Raw genomic sequence first — 18,717 nt, 5'->3', positions numbered from 1 at the left:
ATTCCCCTGCATACCCAGGTGCTTTTGAATGTCCTAATTTCTCAAAGAAACTCTCGCTAGCTTTTTCTCCCAGGCCTTAGGTGCTCTATTTTATGTTTTGATTGTATTCTTTTACCTCAGGCATCTGCTGGCTCTTACTTTGACTTGCAGTGGGTACAAGAGCAAAGCCCACCATTTTATTTTTTCCTTTTTTTAATTTAGATGAAAAAGAGATGAACATCTTATGTCAGTTCTTCAGGTAGCTCCTAACAAGTTAGAATTGATTTACACAATACTTTGAAAATATGGTCTTCTCTGTTCCCTCCAGAACCAGGTACTATTCTCCCACACTGGGAACTAGCTTACTTCTTCAAGACTGCTGCTGATCTAGGGACATGGTAGAACAGGCAAGTAAAAACCCCACAGAGCTTTCCCGTTGCCTTTTTCTTGGCTCATTGCTCACTTGGTTCTTGTAAATCTTTGACTACTTTCCAGAGTCATTACAAAGTTGGTTCCGACAGTTCTTGTTTTTCGACGTTTCTGTGGGAGGATGAGAACTTGGAGTTGTATCTTCTGCCACTCTGCTGATGTCATTCTGCTTTCTTTTTAAAAAGAATTATGTTCAATATTTAACAAGAATAACAGAAGTATTATCTTCTTAAATTAAAATTGTGCACTTGAAATGTTATTTATTTAAAATAGTTCCTATGTATTTGTTTTACATCTGAGTTTCATTATCTAAGTTAATAATTTGAAAATATTATGTAGAGAACTAAATATGGCCATTAAATCATTAGAATATAGATAAATTAACAATGATAGAGAAAATGGAAAATTATTAAAGAAACAAATTTCCTGTATTTACTTGAGCACTGGCTCTTAAACCTAATGGGTGGTCCTAGATTTTTAGCATAAATAATTAGCTTACAGAGCCTGTTGTTTACCTGATTCCTGAAATGAGGTAATATCCTTTGTGGCTACTGTTTTCATAGATGATGCTGAGTTATTATGCTTTGCCTTAACTGTGTCAATGCATGAATATACTTAATTTATAGATTTTTTTGAATCATTCACTTTGAATGGGATTTCAGATTTAACTAAAACACTTCAGTAGTAATCCTCATTCATTTAAAAGACACACAAGGTTTTAGGTGTTTACACTATTCATTTATGCCATATTATCCTATCACAACTAAGATGTGGCTACCCATAAGTTTGCTTTCAACTTAAGTTCGAACCAAATATTTTCCCCTTACTATTAATAATTCATCACACATATGTGATGACATTTCTCTAACAATTCTGAGATCAGCCTTTTTAAAACTTATGTAATATTTTTCAGAATTCATACTTAGTACCATGTGATCCTCTAAAACTTGATTTTTTTACATGTAAACTGAAGAAGGCACAGTTGAGTAGCTGTGCTTACTTATAGCATTATTCTGGTTGTTTTTAACCTAGCCTAGTTTAAAATCTTCAACCTCTCTAATAAAGCAGATATTTGTGCATAAAAAGCACTCTGGAAATCTACTGTAAACCTTTGTTCAGCATGGTTTCAACAGTGCACAGATAGATACTGTAAATGCTCTTAGCTAAACATGACTACAGTAAAAGCTAAAAAAGGAGTCCAAATTTAATTTATCCTATTTAAGTCACCGTTATACATATTATTGTTTTAATAAGTTAGATGCATATATGTTAGGAATTACTAATGGAAAATACTATGCTCTTTGTATCCTCATTAAAAACAATGTAACTGTGAGCATATTTTTTTCATATCAGCCAACTTATTTTAATTATGAATGTTATGAACTCATTTCACAAAGTTACTTACCAATTAATGAGAAATGAATGTGTTATGTAAATTTCAAACTATAATGGTCACAGATAATTGATGAACCATTCCTACAAATATATATGTTGTACAATCTTACACATACATATAGCGACATACAAAATTCGTATGTTATATATTGTATATAATTTATGTATTTATTTAAGATTTACTCAGTAAACACATCCATTTTATTTTACTGTCTTAGTTTACATTAAATATTAGAATACCTTTAAAGTCACTATTGTATTTTTAAAATTTACTCTATTGTTAAATTGCTTTTCAAGCAAGTGAAAGGAACTCTGTTATCTTAAAAGATATTTAAGTATTTGTGCTGTTTGGTCATTTAAAGGCCTTTGTGTGAGATTACTTTAAAAATGTATTTTTGCATGTGTGTGTGTGTGTGTGTGTGTGCGTGTGTTTGTGTGTTTGTGAGAGAGAGAGAGGGAAAGTCTGAAAACAACCTATGTATCCTTGTTACAGTTACAGCTACCTGACAACTTAGTTCAAGAATCAGAACAGCAACTAAAAACATCATATTAAACTCTCTTGCACCCTCTGTTGTTATTTTTGAGGAACACTACATATACTTTCCCATGGCTGTATTGGCATTAGACTTACTAAAATCCTGATAAAATTAATACTTTGTTATACTTACCTCCAAATTAGGTTGATAGTAAAGTAGCATTTGTTTTTAATTCTTAGTTGGTCTTTTCTTCTGTTACAGATATGTTTTTGTTGTATAACAGCTTAAATGAAAAATGAGCCTTTCTGTTTTTCTTTGATCTCTCCTGGTTACCAGTTTTAAGCCCCTCCAAGTGTTTCACACAAATGAAAATCTCTACTGGATATAGCACACTGTATATACCATTTTCCAGAATTACAAATTCTGTCTGTTCCTTGGTAAACCTTTCAATTGTCAGACAGTTACCTTCCAAAATAAGAGTCTGGAATCGTCCATACTAAAATTAAGAATTTATAACTGTAAGGAACAGATGTTTTCATAAACATTTGCTATAATTAATTTCATCTAGAGGATTGAAGGAACAAAGCAGTTTTTCCCACTTCAAAACTTTATAGCCTTTTCCCCATATAGCAAACTCTGAAATCTTTTCTCTAATATTTTTGTGAGAAACAACTGTACTCCTTATTTGGTATGTTTTTGAGAAAGAAAAGCTGCTGTTTTTCCTTATTACAATCCTTTGAGGGTTACATTTAATGTGATATATTCACTTCCATACAGGTATAAAATGAAGAAAACTTTTGTGATGTATTTTGATGACAAAACTTTGGTGTTTAAGAAACTGAAAATCTCTTAATTATTTGAAGTATTTTATATTTATTATGATAAATATAAGCAGAGGACAAGAAATATTCCAGTGGTGAGATTTTATGTATTTAAGTAATCATAATCTTTAGTTTTAAAGACAAAGAAAGCTTATATTTTAAATGTATGATATAGTACTTATTCTGTGCTGATTGTGGAACGTTTTACAGGAAATGTCTGCAAGCTGTTAAATAACATGTGTTGTAGGAAATTTTCATTTAGCAAGACAGGGAGAGACTAATTTTCCTTAAATCTTTTAGTTTATTTATGATAATACCATTAATTTTTTTAAAAAGCAAATGAAGTATGTTGCATGAGTCATCTTACGGTACCCATGTTTTCAAAGAATTAACAGAGTATACTCAAGTAGATTGATCTTAAACATTTAAGTGTTTTGGATTATTTTCTTCTATAAAATTCGGCAACATTTTCAAATGCTGTAATCCATTTTAGGGTTTTTGTTTAATGAAAAAACCCCAAAAACCTGAAAGTGTATTTTGGAAAAAAGAGTAGACTTAAAAGTTCAGTAAGTGAGCTCAGACCAATTCTCGTTCTTCTAAACATTTTGGGTGCAGCTGCAAAGATTTTGAAGAGAACCAACATTTTTGACTAGTCAGTCAGCTATAAAATGTGCAAAGAAAAATAGGTAGCTATCATTAAAATTACACTTTTGCTTTCAATAACCATTAATGAGCAACATAATCATATAAGTATGGTACCTTAAGTGCTGTATTCAGTAATTTAAAATAATCTCGCCTCTAAACTGAAGGCTCTGTAATTACTATTTGACTTAACCAGGACCACTGTGATAATCTCCTGTGGTACCTTAGAATGTTCAAAGTGGAGTGAAAGTATAAATAACAATTGAATAAATCATTTAAATTATTAAGCTTTAAATATCTTAAAAGTGAATATAACCTGATGTTTGAAAGTTGCATTATAGGAATTAGGAGTATAAAATGTAATCAGATTCTGGTCTATTTAATTTGTTTCTAAGAATAAATGATATATTTAATAGTAGTATCTGTGGTTTCCTAAAAACTATACTTTTAAGTATATATTTTAAATTTTAAGCTAAAATTAATTTTCTGTCAGTAAGAATGTATATTTTATATTATGGCATTGGCAAGCACTTGTTTAAACTTCTTCAGCAAATTTATTTTTATTCTATGATCTCTAAACTGATAGGTATGAATTTGTTCTAATCTGATTTTATGAATATGCTTGAGAGGAATTGTTTTTTTTCCCTAAAAGTTTGATATTACTACATGAGGCAGAAATACCTTTAGATGTTGTTGTTTTTTTATTTTTTTAAACTGCTGAACTTTTGCCCACAGTTAAAACATAAAGTTTGGGGAAGACTATTAAGATGTATTAAAAGCTCCTTAGAATGCATTCTTTTTTTTTAACATTTTTATTGGAGTATAACTGCTTTACAATGGTGTGTTAGTTTCTGCTTTATAACAAAGTGAATCAGTTATACATATACATATATCCCCATATCTCCTCCCCCTTTCGTCTCCCTCCCTCCCACCCTCCCTATCCCACCCTTCTGGCTGGTCACAAAGCACGGAGCAGATCTCCCTGTGCTATGCGACTGCTTCCCACTAGCTATCTATTTTACATTTGGTAGTGTATATATGTCCATGCCACTCTCTCACTTCATCCCAGCATACCCTTCCCCCTCCCCGTGTCGTCAAGTCCATTCTCTAGTAGGTCTGCATCTTTATAGACTGCATTCTTGATCACCACCTCTCAGCTTTCTGTTCTCCCTCTCTGCAGACCAGATTCCCAGAGAGTGGAGGACTGGGGGGCCAGGGGGTGAGGTGGGCCGGGGTAGGGTATTCCAAGTCTGCTGTCTGCCTGCTCTCTTTTGACTCTTCCAGTGGACAGGACACTAATAAAAAGTTGCCCTTTGTTTATAAGCATTAGTCTGTGATTAAATGGTGTATAAATTTTGGTTTTGTCTGTGAGTCATAAGAAGAAGATGGCTGTATTATACTTCATTTGTTCCTGTTTGCAATTACTTCTGTAGTATTCCTATCCAAGTTAGGAGTGGTGGTGTTAGTCTATATTTTAACATCAAAATGAATTTTTTGTTTAAAGGACTCTGATTACAAAAGATATTTGGGGGCGGGATAAGGGGATATTTGTTGTTTTGACTCAGTAACTGCGTGGAGCTGCCACACCGTAGCTTTTCAACTGAAATACTCACGTTTCATAATCTCAGTATTTTAAAATTTTTTTTCCAGGAGATTCAAATCAAAATGGAAGAAGAACAAGTTCTACTTTAGACTCTGATGGAACTTTTAATTCCTATAGGTAGGTGATGAATACATAGATATATAATATTACAAGATGTCTAATCTTACAGGGTTCTAAAAAATCTGACAAGTGTCAAGAATATTGTGGTATGCAATTGTCCTGCAGACTTACTGAGTAATTGAAAATGTAACATTCCTAGTTCTTGAGTAGATGGACTTATTGTAGATATCTGTCGTTATCCTAGAGTAGGATGATTAGAATGAATGCATATGTAGTATTAAGCTTCAATATAATCCAGTTTTGTTTTTGTTTTTCCAGTATATCTCTTACAGTACTAAAGGCTTCCTTTGTCTAAGTTTCCTGCTAATACAGAGTGTACTGCTTGTGAGCATCTCAGAGAGTATAAAACATAATCCGTGGTTACATTAAGTGCTGTTTGTTAACATCCCGTTTGGCTCTTCAGCAAACAGGGCGGTTACATCTCAATTAACAGTTTTTAAAAAGGATACAGCAATTAAGGAAACATGCATCTTATCTAGTTATTTGTTAATATTCTCTTTATAACTTGAATTTGCTTGAGTAAGTGTTTATATGTTTTGTATCTTCTTAACAGGGAAACCTAGGAAGAAGAAAGATTAATGTATTTCCAGTAATATTTGAAAATTCATATACTGAACCAAAGTGATGTAAGAACTAGGTTGTTTTCTTTTGGGGAATAAAAAGTACAGATTGAGTAGTAATACATTTTGACATTATAGGTAGCAATGCAGATTCTTGAAGAAGTACTTTAATTGGAGTACATTGTCCTTATGGTTAATAAGTTCTGATACTTCTGTGTGTTGATGCTATAAAATATATGCAAGAATCACTATACACTTGGAAACTCATTTGAATATTAAGCTATAATTCCTTCTTTTCTATAATAAATATGGAATTTATGCTTAGAATCTTTATGTTTTTCTTGAATACATATCCTGTATACCTAGCTGGAACTGTGTCATTTGTTTCTTCAGATCCCAGGTAAGCTTTTAACATCTAGAGTAGGGCCTTATATTCAGGAAGCACTTAATAAAAGTGTGGTAATTGTGAAAGTTTTTACAGTTTGTTTATGAATTCCAGAAATGAGGTGGTAATTGAGATGCTTGACATCTTTTTTTTATACCAGTTGGGGTCTTTATAAATAATCAGTCATTCAAGTGTCACGGATACTGCAGAAGGCTTATGTTCCCATGGTGTTCTAGAAGCATATTATCACAGCAGTAAAAGCTCACGTGTTGTCATTATATTTTCTCTGTACCCATCCTACCTTATAAATGTTGGAGTTCTCCAGAACCTTCTTTTAGTGCTGAAGTGTAATATAAAGTTTGGAATTTGACATATTAAATAATAGGTAGAATCCTCTATCTGAACATGTTGATCACACCAAAAAAAAAAAAAAAAAAGATGACTATAAAAGATATTTATTTGTTTATTTATGGCCATGCTGCACAGCTTACAGGATTTCAGTTCCCCGACCAGGGATTGAACCTGGGCCACAGCAGTGAAAGTGCAGAATCCTGACCACTAGACCACCAGGGAACTCTCTATAAAAGATATTTAAATAAATACTCATGTTTGTCATGTAACTGAGGAATGCTAAGATGATAATATGTGTGAAATCCATGGTGGAAATAGCAGTATTAGATATAAATACAGTTTAAAAAAATCCAAGACAAAAGGAAAAGAAAGATGTATTTCAAAGGCAGGAAAACCCATATGTATATATCAATTTCATTGGTGAATTATACTTCATAACTACATTTGTAGTTAGCTAATTATAGTAACTAATGGACAGCAAGTTAAGAGAAATGTGTTAATATGAAGGCACAGTGTTATCTGGTAGTTTATTTTGTTCTTGAGTAGTTTGAAGATTAAAGTATCTTAGTATTATTGAATGATAATTGTACTTTGAAAATGAACTCCTAATGCAACTTTGCACAGTAAATACTAATATTGTTAACTAATATAGTTTTAATCAATGCCTGTCAGTGTTGTAATGTTAGGATATTAATTTATTGTTGTAATTAAAAAGGCAAGATAAAAAGCTCAGGTAGTACAGTGTATAAAAATGAACTTTTAATAGTTGGCAGGCCAGTGCTGTTATTAAATAGTATTACAGTATTTAAGGTGTGAAATGAATATTTTTCTACTGAGTAGGCAATAGCTCTTACAATATAATGAGCTTACTTGTGAATTTGACACTTGGGTTAAATGCAGAATTCATAGAAGCACAGCTCTAGGGTATATTTTCATATCAGGTTAACTGATAAAACCTAGGAATTGTTGCAGAATCACACTAAAATGGCAACAGAATTGTCAATAAAATTTACTTTTGAAAATGAAAATTATTTTTCCATTACTATCGGAGCTCTTTTAAAGCAAGTAGAAATAGGTTATTAGAAAAATGTGAATGTTCCAACCATCAAATATCTTTAGCCTAACAAGTCTACCTTTGTGTTTTAAACCACCTCAGAAATGCTGACCTTTCTTCACAGATAATTCTGGCTGTCAACCTAGTACTAGGATACTCAAGCTATATATGCTGTGTCTTGGGATAATGATTAGCTCTAATTTTTTATCTATAGAATGGACATTATAATGTCTGACCTGCTTCCTTCTCACAACTGTTTCAAAGATCGAGATAGGACTGTATAAGATAAAGCCTTTTGAAAATCTAAATGCAAAGCCATGCATTAATATTATTAATTCTTTGTGCTTACCTCATGTGAACTGGCAACTTTGCTGCCTTAGTGTTCACTTAACCTTCCACGTGTGTACCCTTTTATAGCATGTGCCAAGGTTTTATTAACTTTCCAATTCAGTCTTGAATTGGTCACCTAAGTCTATATTCTTTCCATTATTTGTTTATATTATTGTGGTCTTAAATGGTCAGTTATATAAGAGGGCACAGTCTCTTTTTTTGTTGTTGTTTTGTTTTTTGTTTATTAATAATATCTAAACATAACGAGTTGGTTCGTATCCTGACTCCAAATGGAGACTTTGGACAAGTCTTAGGCTCAGTTTCCTCACCTTGCATGTGGGGATAATAAAACACTTTTGTTACAAGGAGTTAATGGGCTAATGTGGTGTGGCAAATGCTGAATCAATATTAGCTGCTTTTATCTTCCAGTGCATGTCATCCTCATCATTGTCATCACTGTTAATCTTCAGGCATTGTAGAATATTTTTACAGTGCGCTAATGTAGAGACACCAAAAGGAAGATTTAAAAACAAATGTCTTACAGGAAAATAACTTTTGTTTTTTAGCAGAAAGGAGGCTAAGAACAAGCTTAACCTGAGGCTTGATACTCTGTCTCTGCCGTATATTCCAGGTTGCCTTTGTATAGCACATTTGTACACATAGTACAAATAGTAGAGAAATAGTAGGAAAGATGTACACATAGTAGAGATAAGAGGAAGATGTTTTATTATGAGTATAAGTTCAGAGGTGGACTTTTGGAATTTTGACAAAGTTTGAAATTTACAATCAATGGACCGTATCTATAGCTTTATGTGCCTAAGGCTCATAGATTTGTTTTTCAGAGGCTAGGAGGTTTCACTTTGGATTTGTGTCTCTTGTGGTTTGCTTCATTGATTCAGATAGAGTACAGCTGCATTTAACTCCAGTATGATGATTATATGGTGCCTGGGTAATAGCTAGATCTTGTTTTGGAAGTTTCTGTTACAATTTAATTGTTTATCTCCCAACTAATTTGCAGGTGATGTGGTAAAATGGAAAGATTAGAAGAATTGAGAAGATATTACTGGTTTATGCAGTATACCTTGTGCTTTTTAAAGACTAGTGTTAATGTTTTCTGTTAGATTAAATGAGCTTTCTCTGTTTCTTATTTCACCATTAAAACTGAGACCCTTTCAAACCGAGGGTATGAAAGCAGAGAAGTAGTTTGCCGATGAGCAGTTTGCAGTAGATGTTTAACTTAGTGACTGTAGCACAGGGCCACATGGTAGGAGCGTTCTCTCCCCATCCCCCCTCCTCTTCCCAAGGGCAGCTGACCTTCTCCTCTCCAAAGAGGCGAGCCCCTTGCCAGCACATATGACTACAGACTATTACATTAATCTGTTTAGCTGTAGTACCAGCTGCTTGCATGTTTTTAATTATCTTATTAGATGGTATAACAGTGACCTATGAAATAAATTGAAGGTGAGCATTTAAAAATTTTCCCTTTTTTACCCTATGTTTTTAAATATCTTGATTGATCAAATTATGATATTCTGCAAAAGTTCATTGGAAGTCTGTATGGTTTTTTGAGTCAGTGTAAAGCTTTTAAAAGTATAATGTTATAGTTACAAGTATAAAAATAACTTCATTTTTACCTCATTTTTGAAAGAGTTAGGCTGTGTTTATGTAGCCACAAATTCATGTTAAAATCTGTTGCTTTAAGAGTCAATTTAGAGAAAACTCAGACCAGTTATTTTGAGTTTCTCTGGGAAACTCAAAATATTGCTTAAATTTCAGACAACATCTTGGCATTGTATATAAATGGCATAGGATGGAATATAAATCATTTTAGATTATTTTAAAATAACTTTGTCTATTTAACTCTGATTTTCTAGATTCTGTGTATTCAGTGGTAAATCATCTTAGCTGACCCTAATTATTTTTACAATTTAATTTCACATGGTACCATTTTTGAGTGTATTTTCCCAAGCTGTGCCATTAGTAAAAATGTATTATCTTCTGGATTTTGACAATTGGATAATTTTCAAATAATACCTTAAATGAAATGCTGACTCCAAGAGACAGTTCAAAATAATAACGACCAATGATTGTTCAGTTATGAGTCATAGCTGATCAACAAAACTTGTAATGATTTAGTCAGAGACCCTGATGTTGAATTAAAAAACATAGGTAGTTGAATGCAAAAAAGAATTGCAAAATACTTATGTGTGTCTTTTGAATTAGCAAATCCTACAGCTGGCATAACGGGGTGACTTGAGCCTTGAAAAATGTGTAGTCCTTGAATAAGGACTATAAACTACACACTGGTTTTTTTTTAACTAAGAAATATTCATTCTTTTTGGCTTCATAGTTTTTTCCCTCTAAAGAAAGACCAAGTTTCATATTTCAAAAGAACTTTTGTTGAAGAAATAAGGGAAAAAGTTCCCCTTTATATATTTTATTTTCTTTTTAAGGAAAGAAAATAAAAAGCCACTTGGCGCTAAAGTACTGATGGCATTATTTATTGATATATATATATATATATATATATATATATATATATATATATATATATATATAGACGTCTTTATTGGAGTATAATTGCTTTACAATGGTGTGTTAGTTTCTGCTTTATAACAAAGTGAATCAGCTATACGTATACATATATCCCCATATCTCCTCCCTCTTGCATCTCCCTCCCACCTTCCCTATCCCACCCCTCTAGGTGGTCACAAAGCACCGAGCTGATCTCCCTGTACTATGCGGCTGCTTCCCACTAGCTATCTGTTTTACACTTGGTAGTGTATATATGTCCATGCCACTCTTTCAGTTCGTCCCAGCTTACCCTTCCCCCTCCCCGTGTCCTCAAGGCAATTCTCTATGTCTGCGTCTTTATTCCTGTCCTGCCCCTAGGTTCATTAGAACCAATTTTATTTTTTAGATTCCATATATATGTGTTACCATATGGTATTTGTTTTTCTCTTATTTCTTGATATTGATCAGAGCTTCCACAGTTGCCTCCCTTTCTCAGTATGGTGTATTCTGTAGCCCACAGAGTCAAAGGCTGTTTAAGTTGGTTAAAAGTTTTTTAAAAATTATAGTTGGTTTAGCTTTTTGAATTTAAAAGTTGTCTTTTTCTGAATAAGGAAGGAAACCATTAATTTGAACTTTCTTTAGTCAGTGAGGAAATTTTTAAAATTAGGCTTCAAGTTTTATCACAAAGACGTTTACGTATCCTATTTACATGTAATTAATAATTTGGGAGGATGTGGGAAATATCCTTACATCATTTGCATTTATTGTTGGTATAGTACCTTCCTCCTCACCCCGATTTGTATGTAAGAGGGTCATATGTCTCTTGAAATGATAATGAATCAGTGATTCAAAATATTAGAGATAATAGGGCAAAAGCATACTTTGGATTTAAAATTAGAAATCTAGGTTCTGGTTATACTCTTAGAATGATATAAATTTGTTAATCTTATTTTTAGGAATATGGAATTATAGAAACAATTTAATTATTGAAAGTTATACTGTATTAGTTTGTTTGGGCTGCTATAACAAAATACCAGAGACTAGGTAGCTTATAAACAACAGAAATTTACTTCTCACAATTTAGAGGCTGGGAAGTTCAAGATTAAGATGCTGGTAGATTTGGTGTTTGATGGAGCCCACTTCCGGGTTCATAGATGGAGTCTTTTCACTGCGTTCTCACTTGGCTGTAGGGGCAAGAAAGATCTCTGGGAGCCTCTTTTGTAAAGGCATTAATTCCATTCATTAGGGCTCAGCCCTGATGACTTAATCACCTCCGAAAGGCCCCACCCCCAAACACTGTCACATTGGGTGTCAGGATTCAGAACATGAATCTGTGTGGGCCACATTCAGTCCATAACACATACTAAAGATAATCAAGACCAAACTGAATTCCCCATCCCACTCCTTCTCCACCCACTCATCTTAAGTTCCTGAGGCCTTGCCTTTTAAATTATTTTCCAGGACATAGCTTAGTAAATAGATGAAAGAGGAGGACCTAGAATTAGGGTTTCTTTCCTGATTCTTAGAAGGTTGCTTTCCTCACTTTGATGTGATGCCTGTATTTTGTTGAGAATCTACATAATTATATGACACTGACTCTTTAAGTTCTTAAGAATAAATACATAATTTAGGGAAACAGTTTAGAAAAAATACACAGATAGAAATAAGACAGAATAAAGTTTACATCTTAGCTCCGGCACTTACTGACTGTGTGATCTTAGGCAAGGTAATTAACCTCCCTGATTCCTAATTACTTCATTTGTGAAGCTGGAGTATTAACAACTCCTATATCACAGAGTTGTAGAGGGCATACCTACAAATGTGTAGAACTGCTGGACCAGTCACCTAACACATAGTGAGTAACAATACTAGTTTCCTTCTTTTTTCTCTCTTTTCTAAAACTTCCTTTAAGTTTTAATCAACTTTTTCACCTAACAAAGTTGGCCTTCATCTCAGAAAAGTATTTTAAATTTACTCATTTTATTTATTTTTGGCTGCGTTGGGTCTTCGTTGCTGCGCGCAGGCTTTCGCTAGTTGCAGCGAGCGGGGGCTACTCTTTGTTGTGGGGCACGGGCTCTAGGCACGCGGGCATCAGTAGTTGTGGCACACGGGCTCAGTAGCTGTGGCGCACGGGCTTAGTTGCTCCTTGGCATGTGGGATCTTCCTGGACCAGGGATTGAACCCGTGTCCCCTGCCTTGGCAGGTGGATTCTTAACCACTGCGCCACCAGGGAAGTATTTTAAAATTGTATATAGTTTTAAAGTGGCAATAAATTTCTGATGTTTGATTTGATGGACAATTTATAAGTCTCAAAGATATAGTTTAAGGTGAAAATTACATAGAATATTTTAATAAAATTAGTATTTAATATTTGTCTCTTTTCTGTGTCAGATTACCTTGCCTTTTGAGGGAAAGTGGCAGTGGTTAATAATCCTATTTTTTCATTTATTGTTAATCCAGAGCTTTCAAAAGTGCTTTTCTGACATTTGTTTATATATATATAAACAAATATATATATATATAAACATCCATTTCCATTCTGGCGTATGGAAAAACCCAAACGAACTTTTTGGCCAACCCAAATATATATGAGAGTTTGTTGTTGTTCATCATGAGACCTAACATATCTTCATTCATTCTGCAGATCGTTATTCTGCACCCATTACAGGCCAGCCAGTGTGCTAGACAAAGATTAAAACAAAGACCCTGCTCTTGGTGCACTCGTGATCTAGGAGGGGAGACAGACATGGAAGCAGCTAGCATACATCAGGACTGGTGTCATCGTGGGGGCATTTCACCAAGAACTAGGGGAATACCAGACGGGCTAGTTAATATTGAGGGTGGGTTGTGGTTGGGAGGAAGGATATGTTTGCTAGACGAAGTAGATGAACAGGAGTTTTCCGTGAGGTGAACAATATGAACAAAGACATTCTTCATTTTCTACTCCAGCAATGCATTCTTTGGGGGTTTGGGGCACTCAGAATGGGTAGATTCGGTTGGCCTTGTATTTGTCAGTGACAAACTCATACAACATGGGTATTTACATATAACTGTTTCATTGTGGTGACATTGTTACTTTGCAGGAACTGCTATTTTGACAGTAGATTTCAGTGTATCATAGATGTTTGATCTATCTAAATCAGTGATCAAAAATTATAACTGGGAGTTGAAAATGTGAATCTTTAAATTGCACAAAATTATATGAAATAATTGATAATGTTACAATTGAGAGTGAATATTATGTGCCTAGAAATAAGGGAGAAATCAATAAACCAGCTATGGAATAAAATTAGCCTGGTAATGAGAGAATATTTGAAAATTAAAAAAATGTCCTAGTATCATCTGAACATATGGACCTAGTTTTCATTCCATGATTATAGAGAGGCACTTTTCTGAGATAGATATAGAAGTAGTTTAGTCTGGTTGACATATTCTCAAGGAGTTTCAAAGACTGTATTTCCAGCTACTTGTTCAGATTAGAAAAGTAATTTGGATGACCTGACCAAGTCTCTGAACCCATCTGAAGCAAAGCAGAATAGTTGCACACCATCTCTTAACTCTCACTCCAATCTTTAACGTGCTTCTAGATCTTAAAGCTTCCTTGAGTGGTCGAGCCCCACTGTCACTGAACCAGGCACAGAGCTCTGGTTGTTTGGATTTTGTTCGGTTCACAAGAATAAATTTATAGTCTCCAAAGTAACTCCCGTTGTTTGCTTGCCCGCCCCTCCTCCACCCCACCACAGGGCCACCCCCAGCGCCTGAGTCTCTCCTTTGTGTTCTGACCTCATTTTTTCCCACCTGAGAGATCTGGGACAGGGTGGAGGGAGTAGGATAAATAAATAAAGCCAGAGTGGTCTGTTTGGCATTTTGAACACTGCTCCCACCCCTGTTTCTCCTGCTGCCCCCTGAGCTGCTGATGGAGCCTGCTCCCTAGAGAAGGAACCCATTTTCCTGCCTCTGTGTCTCTAGGTACCATTCCTAATTATAGTATTTTTAAAAGTTCTGTAGAAAAAATGAAAATTTTCTTCCGGTGCTGATTTTCAATCTTATAGTAGCATTCCACGCAACAACTTTACGAAAACATCCCGCTCGTTCATTATAAAGATATCTGTGGTCATATAATTAATTGTTTTGTGGCATCCATTTGGGAATATCTGAATTATCACGTGTATGAATTAACAGAACAGAAAATAAAGTAACAAGAGGTCTTTTATGAAGTCAGGACTAGATTTGGGTTCTTTTGAAGTACATGAACTTTCAAATAACATAAAATTTCAGCAGTGGAGAATATGTCTGCATATTAACAGAGGATTTTTTATGAAGCATAATTTAATTTGGGCAAGGAGGTCGTGAGAAAACCACTCATCTTCCACTGTGATGTGGAGCAGCTGTTTCACAAAATCGGTGAGAGAAGTACTGCTCCCCCTGGTGTTCGGGCCTGCGTGGGAAGCAGCGTGCGGGCTGGAACCAGGTCTCCACACCCTGATTCCTCCACTTCAGTGTCTTCCCAGTGTCTAGTGCTGAGAAAAGGGATCTCCCTTCTTTTCTTTGTAGATGCAGTAACATATCAGTTATTTAGAGGTCAAATTTCTAATATCTTCACCCAACGAGGATGTAAGTTAGAAATGGGGAAAATGTTAAAATAGCCAAAGAGTTTGTTTATTTAGGTAGATTTAGTCACAGGAAAGCCCTTCCAGTTCTTAAAGTGCTTCCACTTATCTAATTTCTTTTTATTTTTCTTGAAAAAGGCTAATATAGTTTATGTTATTGAAATAGGCTAGAATGTGTGACAGTTCAAAGTTTACTTTGTTGTCTTGGTTTTAAAAAAGAAAAAGTGAGCAAGTGACAGGGGTGCAGATTTAGGATTTCTGAAAGCTAACATATCATTTTACGAATCGATAGCTGATTGCCTGAAAACGATGGCCATGAGAGAAATGCCACTAAAAACAGAATGGAAAACTCCAAAAGCCAAGCAGTGTGGAGTTATTTAAGGTAGAAGCAAATAGCCATGCATTTCCCAAATGTATATCACATCTGGAGAAAAACTCCTTTAAGTTTTAGAAATGTTTTGGTACTCTCAACATTTTTGAGTTGAGAAAATGGCATACATTGGCCTTTCATCATGCTGGGTAAATTAGGTATTCAAGCATGGATTTTTAAAATCAGTGCATTTTTTTTCTTTTTAACTATAAATGAGTGATGTTTTCTAGTCACCCTGGGGTTGGGGGTATTTCCTTATTTTTCCAGGGGCCCATGTAAAGTTGTTTTCCCAGGTACGTTAGTCTAACAAATTATAAAGTACACATTGACCTTGAACTAAAGTTTATTTGATCACGTGGCCCGTTGATCTTCATTTTAAATTACCATTTCCTGGATCTTTGAGCCAGTCTCTTGCCAAGTATGGTTATAATATGCTCATGGTCCAAATCTCAGGTCTGATTCTTTCCAGTATCGATCATTTTTGGTAACTTATAGATGTACCACTGTCATCACTAAAGATCTGCTTTTCTAACTTTTATGTGTGTGACTGTGTGTGTGTATGTGTGAGTGTGTGTGAGTGTTGTGTGTGTGTGTGAGCATGTGTTGTGTGTGTGAGCGTGTGTGTTGTGTGTTAGCGTGTGTGTGTGCGTGTGTGAGTGTGTGGTGTGTGTGAGTGTGTCTGTGTGAGTGTGTGTTGTGTGAGTGAAGAGGGAGGTGGGAGGAAGCAGGAGGCAGAGAGTGGTGATGGAGACAGAAACACAGTGAGAGGCAGTGAGCTAAGAGACGAAAAAGAAAAAAAGAAAAAAAAACTTTTACATGTATATCTGATTTTACGTAGAGTGAATTTTATGCTGTGTTACCTCTCTCATAGAATCATCTTGATTTTTTAACCACTTGTATAGTCTAGCTTTTGATGTATTTCTGTCTTCTTTCTCCAGGGACACTATATGAGTATGTATCATGCGCATATTTATCTTTACATCTCTTGAACCTTTTTAGTTGTTACTTTAAAAGGGAATGTATATATGAATGGTTTATCATCCTAAAACAGTTTCACTGTCCGATATAGGAACCACTAGTGACATGGGGCTAAGTTTAGGTTTAAATTAGTTAAAATAAGATAATAAACAACTGTTGTTCAGTTGCACTAGCCATATTTCACCTGTTTAGTAGCCACGTGTGAGTAGTGATTACCATATTGGATGGTCAGATAGAGGACATTTCTGTCATCTCAGGAAGTTCTGTTGCATAGGGCTGGTCATCAAATGAATGATGGATTCAGTTAAAATATAATCCACTTAAATCTTTTTAAGAGAAAACAAGTACATGTATTTCTATATGTGTGATTCCCTACAAGTCAACCCAGTCTTGGAAAACATGGTTTAAGAAACAGGACTGACTTTTAATTAGGACATCAGATTTTGGGAAATAAATGCTTTCCTCTAAATGACTAGAAAATAATTTGTTTTCAATTCTGTAAGTATTTCCATTGCAGTATTGTTTACATCATAGACTGTGTGGTAAATTCTTTATCAATTGAAAATAAGATATCAAGTCCATGCTGGTTATCACCAATAGCAAGGAAAATGAGGGCGGGACAGGGGGCCCAAGAAGGTGGAGGTCTGCACCGAGGTGTCTCGAAGAAAGGGATTTCCCCTACTTGTTAATTATGTAAGAAACATCAGTAAACCATGGAATAGAAAACATTCATTTCAGACAACTTCGTAGCGATCGTCTGGAACAGGTCCTTTTCTCACCTCATTTCTATATGTTTGATCCTTTGATTAGTAATATGACTTTTATTATGTGCTTAATTTTTTATAACCTCGTGACACAGCTTTTCTTATTTCTTTTCTAAAAGTACATTTGTTGAGTACTTTTAATATGATCCTGAATTTAGAAGCGCTTAAACACTATATTTTGAAGAAAATAATACATTTTTTTTTTAAAAAAGATGATTATATCCGACAGTCCAAAACTGTTGCTGACTCAGTTGTTATCCACCTTGTGAATATTGACGTGGAGGCTCAGGATTTCTCAATTCACAGTTAAATCCAAACCCGAATCAAAACATCATTGTAAATTAATTTTAACAAACCACCACACGCTGAACTATCAGTTGCCTTTGTTTCAATGATGCCTCATCACATGAGAACGTTTTTCACCTAGAAATATGAAGAAATCCATTTTAGGCTTGTGAGTAATTGTGAGTTGTTTTTGTTTTTATATGTATTTATATATGTATAAGTAATATGCCCTGATGTTTCATTATGGAGGGAAATTAAAAAAGCTTTAAATAAAGTAAGTTTTTAAAAATTCCTGATATAGGAAGCAAAAAAGCCAGTACAGTTTCTAATTGCCTTTTAGAGTCTCTGAGTTCCCTCATTACCTGTGATTTAAGCTAAAAATGAGGTAATTATAGATAACATCAGTGTTTATCTGGTAGATCTTGGCACCTGCAGTCCTAATGTTGTAGCTTACCCAGATCTGGTGCCACACTTTATAGTCTGATGCTGACATACCTAATTTACACTTCTCCTATTTCCTTTGATTTTTAAGTTAGACGTTCCTTGTTCTATTTCGATAGTATTTTAAAAACCACCCCTTTAAAATGGTATAAAGGCACATACTCTTCTATGTGGAATATTGGAATCATGGTACAGCCCTTTCATTAAGAGAAATCTTTCCCTGATATATTTCTATACAGATTAAAAAATTTACTGTGTCCTTTCTCCCTTTGCATTTGATAAAGCAAATATGATCGTAATTAATATGGCAATCTCCTCACATATTGGCATGCACTTTAGGATTATAAAATTGTATAAACCGTTGTGCATCAGATGCAGTTTTCTTACCTGTGGTTCCTCACCTTCAAGTATTCTACCCATCTTGTCTGCCTTAAAGACCACCTTCCTTTGACCTGGCCTTTAGTTCTACTGTTCCTCTAGTCACATCTCAAAGACGAGATGACGATGGTTGACTGGTGACCTTGTAAACCACAGGGCCATCTCTGAGAGCTCCTGTTCCACCCCGCCGCCCCCAGCTTGTCTGTGACTTCTCGACCTTCCCTGTGGTGAC

At 34.7% G+C, this 18,717-nt stretch overlaps 1 protein-coding gene across 5 annotated transcripts in view; it reads left to right on the top strand.

Annotated features, from left to right (window-relative positions):
- TBC1D5 (TBC1 domain family member 5) overlaps positions 1–18,717 on the top strand; it is a 542,652-nt gene that overhangs the window by 256,033 nt on the left and 267,902 nt on the right. For all 5 annotated transcript variants that reach the window (XM_061194718.1, XM_061194716.1, XM_061194717.1 and 2 more), the window contains one exon: positions 5,393–5,462. In XM_061194718.1, the coding sequence (XP_061050701.1) occupies positions 5,393–5,462 (70 nt within the window). The remainder of the gene's footprint in view (positions 1–5,392; positions 5,463–18,717) is intronic.

The sequence above is a fragment of the Eubalaena glacialis genome, chromosome 6 (assembly GCF_028564815.1).
Source record: "Eubalaena glacialis isolate mEubGla1 chromosome 6, mEubGla1.1.hap2.+ XY, whole genome shotgun sequence".
Taxonomy (NCBI): Eukaryota; Metazoa; Chordata; class Mammalia; order Artiodactyla; family Balaenidae; genus Eubalaena; species Eubalaena glacialis.
This window is presented reverse-complemented; position numbering and strand designations above follow the sequence as displayed.